This window comes from Aythya fuligula, chromosome 3, assembly GCF_009819795.1.
Source record: "Aythya fuligula isolate bAytFul2 chromosome 3, bAytFul2.pri, whole genome shotgun sequence".
Classification (NCBI taxonomy): Eukaryota; Metazoa; Chordata; class Aves; order Anseriformes; family Anatidae; genus Aythya; species Aythya fuligula.
Genome location: NC_045561.1, coordinates 70225783 through 70236777, shown reverse-complemented (window position 1 = coordinate 70236777; position 10995 = coordinate 70225783). Strand labels below are relative to the sequence as shown.

The following is a 10995-nucleotide window of genomic DNA, read 5'->3' as shown; positions in this document are numbered from 1 at the left end:
AATGATGGGGGTTGTACCCAGGACCAGGGCTGTCTCTGTGTCAAAAATGTATTTACTTGGTAAGATAATTGAGAAGGACAGTATGCAAGCAATAAAGAAATGCCTGGAGTAGCACAGGAGGCAATAATGCCAGCAGAGAACAGCCAGATCACCTCAAGCTGCTCATCACGACAATTTCTGTTTTCCGCTATAAAGTTTGTTCATATTTCTTACTGCACTGCTGGAGGTCTCCGTTTTCTCAAATAGAAAAGGTTGAAAGCTCCCAAACCCTGCTTAGTGCTAGCATCCTCCCTGGCCTGCTGCACTGGGCCAGCCTTAGCCACGTGGATGCTCTGGAGATGGGCAGTAGTCCTGCTCCTCTTTTATTTAGTTGCATAGGTGTGGTTAAAGAGACTTCTGCTCAGTCCTGAGTGTGATGGGGACCAATTTCATGCTCCTGTGTGTTGGGGGTGCCTAGGTGGGCTTGAGGCCACCTCCGCCACTCCTTTCCAACCCTGGATGTGAAGAAACTTTTCTGACAAAAGTTTTGCTGCACCCTGTGCTTTCCTGCAAAATATTCCCTTAAAAAAATAATGATTTTTGTACATAGTGTTTTCCAAAAATTCCCAGCCACCTCTCATTGCAGTGTGCACCAGACAAACGGGGATAAGTATCCTGAATTCTTGTACATCTGCTTGGTTGTATCACAGTGGTGAGACTTACTCTCTGCTGTCTATTTCTATTTTTTCTCCTCCATCACCCCCACAGGAATTTGTACAAAACCCCTCCTCATCTCGTCCTGGGCCAAATGCACTCAGGAGGGATTCTGTATGGTGAGGGGGCAAATGAGGTGTGGAGGGACATTGCCTCTTCTTCCTCCCTGTCTTCCTACGTCTGACCTGAATACATTGGCCTTCTCTGACTTATGTATCTGGGCCTTCTTTCTGTTAAATACGAGTATCAAACTCCTTTTATTCCACAGGCAGAACAATATATTGATGGTTCAGGAAAACCATCTGGAAGTATTTCAGGGAAATTACCTAGATACCTGGATTCTTCTAGGAAGTGAGCAAGCCCCTTTGTGAGGCTTATCCATTTATTGCAGACACTGCTTGCAAAAACTATAGAAAACTTGGGAGGAAAAAAAAAAAAAGCCAACAGCTATAAAAGCAAAGGCCAGAGTACTGCCAGACAAGCAAGAGGGAAAAAATATGAGTATCAGCCAATTACAGACTCAGCTGGAGAACTGAAATGGCCATAATATAAATGTTGCTCATTTTGCATTCATTTGTTCCAAATCTTTGCCCCTGAACATTTAACAGAGAGCAGAGAGGGTCTGTGGCTTGTTGGTGATGAAAGCTTCTGTCTTCTGTGTGAGGCATAGAAGATGAGAAAGAAAGTGACTGCATTCAAAAGAGAAGTTGGGGCTTTCTTCACAGGTCTGAAGATTGTAGATAAATAAGGTTGCTTTGTGAGCCTTTAGTTCAAGGAGGGTAGGCTTGTTAACTGTGCAAGTCCCTGCTAACAAAGCTAATGGCAGGAGGGGACCTCTGGAAAGCAACCTGCAAAGCACATGGGCAAAATGTGTGATCAGAAGCAAGGCCGTCTGAACTAGCCACTGCTTGACTGAATATGTGAAGCAGGACTCGCTAAAATACAAACCCCAATTTAAACTTAATTGCTTCTGGTTCAGAACAAGCCTCGGTTTTGTGGGTTGAAGTCCTATCAGGGCTACAAGCATTCATGTATTTAAGAAAAGGTTTGTTTCAGCGTCACCTAATTGATTAAAAACAGACACCCTGGGCATCTTTGCTTTGCCAGTATCCAGGGTTTCAACCAAGGACACTGAGGCTGGAGGATCCTGGTGTTGTTAATCATATTTGGTGGTTGGGGTGGAAGAGAGGGATGTGCTCTGCATTACCACCCTCCTGCTTTCTGGGGAAGTTGCTGTGTCCTAGACTGAAAATGGCCAGGTGCAGGCCAGCAGGGACACACACAGAGGGCCTACAGGTGGTATCTTCAGCTGACTGCAGGTGAGGAAGGTGGCAGGCCTCCATTTCACCTCCCTATGCCCTCAGAGATGCTCCTGAGGAGAGGCAGGGCAAGAGCCTGCAGTGAAGACCTGCAGGAAGAGCTCGACCATCTCCTGCAGGTTGTCGAGGTGGTAGGCTGAGTCCAGGCCCCATTTTTCTTCTCGCCCCTCTGCACTATCAGCAGTGGTACTGCTGCACCTTATTTCACAAAGTGGACAGGGGCTTTGCTTTGTTTTCTCCTGCCTGATCTGCCCACGGGTGGCTTGACCACCTCGGCAGAGCGACCCTTGCCACTCAAGTGGCCTTCTCACATCCATCCTCTCATCTTCCCTCCGGTGCTCCCTGCCAGTGCTCACTTTCTCCCTTTAGTCTCATCTCCCCGATTCCCTGCCACAGGATACTAGTCTGCCAAAAAACGTAAGGCCAAACGAAGAAAGGTAAGCTTGAGAGGCAAGGCTGGCCTCGGCTGCTCCTGGGGGTCCCATTCTCACAAGGGTTTCCAGGTTCTTCTGGCTCATTAAGCAAACCTGAGCGAGCAGGGGCAGGCAGCACTGCCCTACCTGCTGTCACCAGGGGGCTATCCTTCAAAGGAACAGCTCTTCAAGGACAGCTCTGTCACTGCCATGGACTGAACTTAAAAAAAAAAATAAAAATCAGGCTGTAAGATGGCACTGGGAAACATTTTTTTCTTTCTCTTAGTAACAAGGAAAGGAGCAGACACCATCAGTGCTTTTTGTCTGGGTTTTGAAGAAGCCTGTGCTCTTCCTTACCTATTTCTTACCCCTCTGTTAAGGCACCCAGACGTGAGAGGGAGATGAGGGCAGGGTGCAGCCCCAGACCCCGCTCCTGTTGTGCCCTGTTCCCCAGCACAGCAGCAGTGAAAATGCCCAGTGTAGATCTATGCTCAGGAATAAGGAATGAGCTGGCCACGGGGCTCTGCTTGGAAGTACTGCTGCTCACGAGTGTAAAGAAACCCACAAAACACCTGTGGCAGAAACTCAGACATGTTTTGGAATGAATGCAAATGCAAGAGTAAAAATATGTTTTCTTGTTCTCTTGTTTGAACTTCATTTGATTTGGATCCATTGGCAAATTATTTAATACGCACCATGTGCTTGCCCTTGCAGCAATTACCTGTGTGCATTCTCTGGCATATCACAAGACAGGTGGTCAAAACTGGAGGGCTGCAAATGTGGGACTCATGTCTATCAGTTCCACATTTCCATCTATCAACCTTTGCACTCCTTGCTCTCATCTGTCTTGACCGTCCAATCTGTTTGAAATGAGTCAAGAGGTTCAAAAGTCTTGGGGAGTGAACGAGTTTGCACACTTTCTTATTCTTCAGGAAAGTAGACTAAAAAAAAAATGCACACCACCTCTTTTTGTGTGTGTCTCAGGCACAGAATGAAGGCACTGAAGGAAATCTTGCCCATCTCACCCTCGCCAGCAATGCTGGCTGAGACGATGGCTCTGGGGCAAGGTAGACAGAGTCTGTGCGGTGACGGATGCTGGTGTGTGCTGCTTTGGATGCTGCTACTACTTTTAGTTTTATCAAAGAGAGCTACATTTCTGCTGTGCTGCAGGGAGAAAATGATCTACAGCTACCAGCTCTAACAGAATATTGCTGCTCATTAGAAACCCGTGTTTTTACAGCCCAGAACAAAAGCACATTCATTTCTCCTTGTGTCTGCTTATAGGCTCTGCTGTAGCCCTGCTCCAGGTAGGGTGGAAGTACTCAAAATATGTCTTTTCAATACCTAACGTTGGGTCAAAAGTAGGTGAGTCAGACCCAACTTTTAGAAATGGGATATAGTCCTGAATTAGGACACCCAGCCAGATGATGAACTGAGCTGTGAAATCAGGTGAGGTGAATCCCAGTCTTGGCTCCCACAGCTAGCACAGATATGTGTGTTGTTTCTTCAATAATTGGTTCAGGAAATTGGGTCTTTCTGCTCAGATCGTGTTGACTGGACAGTCTCAAGGCCTTTATGTAGCAATTCTGTGGTCAAAACGGGCAGGAGAGCTCTTCAGAGAAGCAGTTTCCTCTCACTTCTGTTCCCAAGGCAATTGGCAAGGAAAGAGGGAAGCCCTGCAAGTTGCCATGAAGGACTCCATGCCATGGCTGGACATTATCCCCATCTTTTTTCAAGCAGTGTCCTCCAAGCAGTTCTGCATACAGTGTCATTAGGCAGCCACATCCAGACATGCAGACAATATTGGTTCAATGCCTTCATTAGCAAAAATTCCTGCTGCCTGCTTCACTAAACACCTTTCGTGTGCTAAGTTGTGCTGCTTTGGTATTCGTGATTAAGAGATGTGTAATGCCTCGTGTCCCTGAATGCACTTCTGCGCCTTGCTTTGGCTTAAGGCATGTTCTGTTTCCTCCTTCCCTATGCATCGTCCCCGTGCCAGTCCAGGAACAGGTTTGCGTTAGACCCGGTGTAAACCGAGTTAAAATGATCATCCGCTGGAATTACCGACATAAAATTTAATGTGATATTTTTACCTTCAGCCCTCGCAGTTACTGGAGCGCAGGTTAAAAGCTGCATTTATTACAGGCATTTATTTTTATTAAGAACAGATCTTTGCAGTCCATCAAAAGTCCCCGGTTTAGTAGGAAACTCACGGTGGCTGCCTCCACTCCCAGCTGCGTTTGCCAGCTGAGTCCAGGTGAGCTGTGTTGCCAGTCTTACAGCCTGTATGCCGAGACACGATGCAGGGCAAGCACATTGCAAAGCACGGGCTGCTAGAAACACCCTGCTGTGCATGCACGGCTGCTTGGGGTCCTCTGGGGATAAAGCAGCACCCTTCCTGCAGCGCTCACCATCCCCTGTACCTCCTGCCTGGGAATTGGTGGGGAGATAAGGAAGGCAGGGCTGGAAATAAAATTGCCAGACCATATGGCTTGAGAGGAGAAGGAAAGGTCACCCCATGTGTAGCCCTATATTAAAGGAAGAGAAGCCATAAATGTAAAACAGTTTCCTGCTGTTATTTTTAATCTAAGTACAGAGTGATAGACCCAGGTCAGAGTGAGGCTTCACCACGCTAGTTCCTTAGGAAAAGTACAAGGACAGGGCAAAGAGCTACAGATTTCCATCCCCAGATACCATCCCCAACTATTCATGCCACAGCAATTTCCTGAACTGGGGAGGTGCCTTCGTCAGCAGCCTGCAATTTGCCTCCTTGAATTCGCCCTTAATTTGCATCGGGTTCTCTGAACCTGCTCGGAGGCCACCAAGCTTTCCAGGAGCTGGGCTGTGGGTCGAGTACAGACGGTGGCAGATGTCGGAGCTGCACAAGCTGCCTCCAGCAGGACCAGGGAAAGTCCTTCTGGGGGGACGCCCTGACTTTGCTGGGGTGGCAGAAAGGGGGACCCAGCTGTCACATCCCAAGGGCACCCCATCAGCTGGTAACCATGAAATTAGGACCTGTCCTTCAACCCTGCCTTGTCCTCAAGGGTTTCCAGCACGCTGAAGCCAGCAGGACATTGAGAAAGGGAGAGGAAAGTTTCTAATCATTAAAAAAAAGGCAGTGTGGGCAATGAAACCCACAGGGGTTTCGCTGCCAGTGAAGCTGGGGGCAAAATGCTGGCCTCAGGGTAGCCAAAAGCGGTGCCTCCATCTCTCCAGCAGACTCAGTTTGTTTGCATGTTTTTCCAGCCTGGCCAAGAGCTTTCTCCTGGCTGTGAAAGGAGGTCAATCTGTCACCCCCCACCATGACACACAGGTGAATTTTACTTATTCTGCTCTCTTTCCCTGCTGTTGGGGAGCACTCTTGCCTTCCAGGGTCTGCAGCAGAGTAGCACAGCAGATGTCACCCAAGATGTCTTCATACTTCCCTTAGCATAAAAGAAATGAGAACCAAGTCATGGCTGGGCTTATAATTAAGTGCAGTAACAACAGCTTCTGTACTGCAGGTGACTTTTGGTTCTGCTGTACCAGCTCAAACGCATTTCACTGAGATTACACGTGCACAGCCCAGTTGGCCCTCCCGATCTCGGACAGGCTGTGAAATCCAGCATAATCCTCACATTTCCCCTCCCTGCATGACTCCCTGCCCACAGCTAGCCTGTACCGTACCAGCCAGGGGATGTGGTGTTTCGGGAGGAGGGAGAGAGACAGAGGGCATCACTCAGAAAGCGCTGCAGGGAGGAAGATGCACGCAGCTGTAGACAGAAGGAAAGTGGTGATGCTCGGGACAGAGACAGCCTTTCCGTTTGCCTCCTGCTGTAGTGAGCTTGATGCTTTTAACCCTGAAACTGCAGCCCCCACAGTCACACCAGGCTTTTATTTGGTAAAAATCAGACCCTCCTGGAGGGCTTTCAGCCCATTCCTGATCTGAGTATACCTCAAAGACGCAACCACAGTGTCCCTGGGCAATTAAAATTAAATTTAAAAAATAAATTAAAATTTAAAATTTAATTAAAAAATTAAATTAAATTATATATATATATATTAAATAATATATTAAAAATAAATAAATTAAGTGCTGTAGGTTTGTCACAAAGTGATTTTTCCAATCTGATGTTAGACCTCCAGTGTTTGCATGAGAGTTTCAGACAGCTGGTGTTAAAGACCGGAAAATTTATGTTCAAACTGTAACTCTTGTCCTGCATAATGGATCTGTCTGATCTGAGCAGATACCCCTAGTGCTATTGTAAAAATCTGTTTGCAGTATATTACAAATAAATGCATTTACTGGGGATTGGGAGCTCTCTATTTTTTTTTTTTTCCTCCAACAGCAGACACTGTAAACTACTGAATGGGCAAGACCAAATGAGTGAATCATTTCTTAGTGAGTCATGCTTTCAAGGTTTTGACCAGGCAAAACGTATTTACCCTTGGGGCAGGGAATCCCGTGCTGCAGACACTTCCCACCAGACGCAGCCCCCGTCGAGCAGTACCCTGCACACAACAAGGGAGCACAACCCCATTCCTGCTGCCCGCAATGTCAGCTCTGCTCAGTCCAATCATGCTGGCTTCTGAAATGATCAAATTTGATTTTGGAGTTTGTAGGTATTGTAAAAATCTGTGCTCGTCTGTGGTAATAAATAAACCTCTGCCTGCTTTCTTTTTTGAGCTTCAAGGATGCTCTTGGACCACGTCTTCAGGCTGTCCTCTGTAAGTGAGAGGGCCAGGAGTAAAAGTGTAAAGCAGGGAGTTTTCCTTTACCACTGGCCTGAGGGAACATGAAATTGAAAACGTCAGATGTTGCAAGGTTTATCATAAAAGCACGAGAACTGCTCATAGGCTTCTGCCTAGCAATGTGTGCAAGCCAGGGCTGGGCTAGTATTCTGCCCACGCTCAGGAAAGCAGATGCCTGCGCAAACCAACATTTGAAAACCTATTGCTGCAGGGTTTTTTTTATTGACCTTTGTTAGGATGTGACCCTCGCCAGGAGCTGTGAAGAATGCTGTGTATTCCCTTGCTGCTCCGGGTATGGTCGTGTATTTGTTTTCTTTATTAAAACTTGGACAGAGGGAAATGGACCAGATTCCACTCCATTACCCCTGCTCAACTTCATCAGCTACACGGAGTTGTGATGAAATAACAGCTTTTGATGGAGTACATCCAAAAGCCCACTGCTAGCATGCACGGCAACAGATGCTGTAACACTGCAGAGAGGAACGGTTTGGCAATCCTCCTGTTGGGTGGCTACCTCCTGCCACCAGCCCCCCATGTGTGGTCCCCCCACGAGGCTCTGCCTCCCCGCTTGGGAACGCTGTGCAGGAAACAGAGGGAAGCCTGTTTTGATATAGGTAGCACCTCCAAGGTCAGGAAGGATCTGCAGGAGCACTGAATCCTAGAAAAATTCAGGCTGGCAGGGACTGCAGGAGGTCTTCTCCTCCAAACCCCTCTGAAAACAGGGTGGAAATGTTGAACTCAGAGCTGGCTGCTCACCAGTTCGCTAGCGATGGCAAAATGAGGCTGCACCAGAGACACAAAGGTGTTATCTAAGGGCTGTGGGAAAGCTCTTCATCATCTTCTTCATTGTGTCTTCATCAGCTCACCTGCAGGGTGCAGGGTCAGCCTGCCAGTGTGGGATTCACAATTAGCCACCTCTTACAGAGACCTCGCCACTTGAGCCAGCTCCCTGCACTGTACTCATGGTCAGAGGAGAGAACGGGGCATGACATGGGGTTGGTCTCTCTTTGGAGAAGCTGAGCTGAATGGGGTCAGTGAATCGCGCCCCAGAGAGAAGCCTGTAGCACGACTGTCACCGCTTTGTGATCAACAATAAACGACAAGATGACAACGCGAGGAAAAGTGCGGCTGCTCTGCCTCCAGCTGAAAAACCTTGAAAAGAAAAACCTCGATAAGAAAAATAAATAAAAAAACCTCTTTTCTCTTTTCCTTTCCCTCCTTACCTGCCTTGTCTGCAGCTCCTGGGCACATGAGTGCCTCCCCACCACCGCCCGCCAGCCGGGACCCCGTGGCCATGCAGTCCCCGCGCATCGCGGGGAGGAAGCGAGGGCGGCCCCCGCTCCAGCCGGCGCCCATCAAGGTGGCTGTGCACAACCTCTTCTCCGCACCGGCCGGGGCTCTACCGCTCGTGAAGATCCCAAAGAAGAGAGGGAGGAAGCCCGGGCACAAGGTAGATATGTGGTTTTCACGCTCCTTCTCCTCCTCCTGCAGTTTGTGGTGGGTTTTGCCTTAGGAGCGCAGGTGAAGTGGAGGAACGGAGGCTGTGTTGGGTGGAGCGACGCAAGGAAAACAAGAGAAGCAGGTTCCTCTTCCACCTGCGCTGGTGAAAAAATAGAGGGAATTTTCTTTTAGAAGTTTAAAAATGTTTTAATTTGAAGTGTTTGGAAATAATATGTGGGAGCACCTCAGCCCGTGGGAAGACGGGACCGTGATGCTGTAGGAGGGGAATTTACTCCAGGGAGTGAAAAAGAGCTGTGTTTGAGCGAGATGCCCTGCTGCCAGTAAATCGCTATGTTATTTTCCATCCCTTTCCACCACCAGGTAGGTGCACAGTGCGTGTTTGCAGTGCACACTCCTGGTGTTCACCAGGAACAGCGACAGATGCAAAGCAGTCTCTGCCGGGTGTCAGAGGAAAGTGATGCTGGTGAAGCAGAGCTGCCCCAGGAGCAGGCTCAGTATCCCTCTTTGGATTACCCCAAAACTGCCCAGCAGCAGCCCAAAAGAGAACCACATGTCCAAGCAAAGATGGGGGCAATTGCTCTGGTGTTTTGTAAAATGTGGGGTATGGAAGTACTTACCAAGACATTATTTTTCACTTCAGGATGAGGTTAATAACCTGGGATGGAAACATCTGATTTGATTTACTTCAGTTAGCTGCTCCTCCTAGTAATTTAAGCTATTATCAGTATTGCTGGGTCACTTGTAGGCTCTTTAGATCAAAACCATCCACGTCTGAGATAATAACACTTTGGAGAGGTGGTGAAATTGAGTCCCTGAGATGATTAAGTGATTTGCCAAATCTCATGGTGTCCTCGCATGAGGAGTCTCAGCAGACCCCAGCCTTTGTGTCCCTTGAGTGTCCTGCTGCCCCCCATTTCTTCTACCCGCATTTACAACTGATCTGTAACTTGAAAAAAGTGTGAGAAAGTGTTTTCACCACCCAGCACACATCTGTACACAGGAGAAGCTAAAATTCAGGCTCACATTTGCTGCTTCGGACCAGCGTCCAGTCAGCCGGGCATCACTGGGGGGATGATGTTATTTCCCGGTGAGTGGCAGCTAGAAGCAAGGCGTGCTTTTATAATTGATGGCCGAGGTTTCTGAAGCTGACACTTGTGATCTGTAACATCCGAGGCATCTGGCCCCGTGTTATTTATTTGCGTTGCAGGATTGGTACGCCCAAGCAACGTTTTTCTGAGAGGAGCCTTTGTGCGGGGTGCGCTCGGCCGAAGTGAACCGCTCTCCATGAAAAGCACTGCCAGAGCACAAGTCAAAGATTGCATTTTTTGATGGGTAACTCGAGCTTGATTTAATTAGCTCGCTAATTGTATGACTTTCAGATACCAGGAGACTTAGACGCATTTTAAAAAATGAATCCATGCCCAAATGGCAGACAACCAAATTCTTTATAGCAACCAGATAGCTGAATTATTACAGAGCAGATGGAAAAATACTTCTGAATTTTTAGCAAACTAGGAATTTACAGCCGAGATTTAAATTTATTTTGACTGAGATGTGAATAACAGACATTTATAATCACATGCTCTTTATAGCCAGATGACCCATTGTCAGTTTTCATTGATATTAAAGCAAATATCTGTGTCTTCCTAAACTGACATTTCATCACTCTTCACCACAGAGCAGAGACCTTTTCCCCACTCTCCTCTTTATTTTTTCACAGCTTCGGTTATAAAATTTCATCAGCTGCTTTTCCAAAAAAAAAAAAAATCATTTTGTCCCTGATGCTGAGCTATCTGCCGTAAACCACTACATTTTCCCTAAACGCAGTATTTTTTCTGACTCTCTGAATCTCATCAGGAAGAAGTCCATGCCGGCAGCCCCAGGATAGCTTGGTGGACGGGCTGGGATTGCTGCCCTGGCTGGAAGCAGCAGGAGCTGGCACCTGGGGCTGCTGCAGCTACAGGAGGGGAGGATGTGCTGTGCTCCCTGCACCCCCAGAGCCGCCTGGTTGTGGGGTGTGAGCAGTGTTAGAGGGCAGTGCCCATAGGGGAAAGATGGAAGTCACAATTAATGGTGACAAACCAGCACTCCGGCCTGACCACCTGCAAGCAATTCATCCATCCTATGAGGCGGTCTTGAATTTCAAGGTTTCATACGCTCCCCTCAAGGCTACCTGCCTCGCTCACTGCTGAACACTTTGGGGACATGGGAGGCTGTGTGCACACTCCCCTGCACCAGCTGCTGTGGTGAAGAAAGCTATCGTGTGACATGAAGAAAAGGTGAGAAGGAGGTGCCTCTGCCCTCCTGGCTGGAAGGAGAGAGGCTGGTGGGCACAGGGTGGGCCCCAGCCTTGTCCTGCAGTCAGGACAAGGGACAAC

At 48.0% G+C, this 10995-nt stretch overlaps 1 protein-coding gene across 1 annotated transcript in view; it reads left to right on the top strand.

Annotated features, from left to right (window-relative positions):
• Positions 1-8450: 8450 nt before the first annotated feature.
• The window catches only part of SCML4 (Scm polycomb group protein like 4), a 35373-nt gene continuing 32828 nt past the window's right edge, over positions 8451-10995 (top strand). Inside the window, exon 1 of the mRNA XM_032185858.1 lies at positions 8451-8606. Coding sequence (XP_032041749.1) covers positions 8451-8606 — 156 coding nt within the window. The remainder of the gene's footprint in view (positions 8607-10995) is intronic.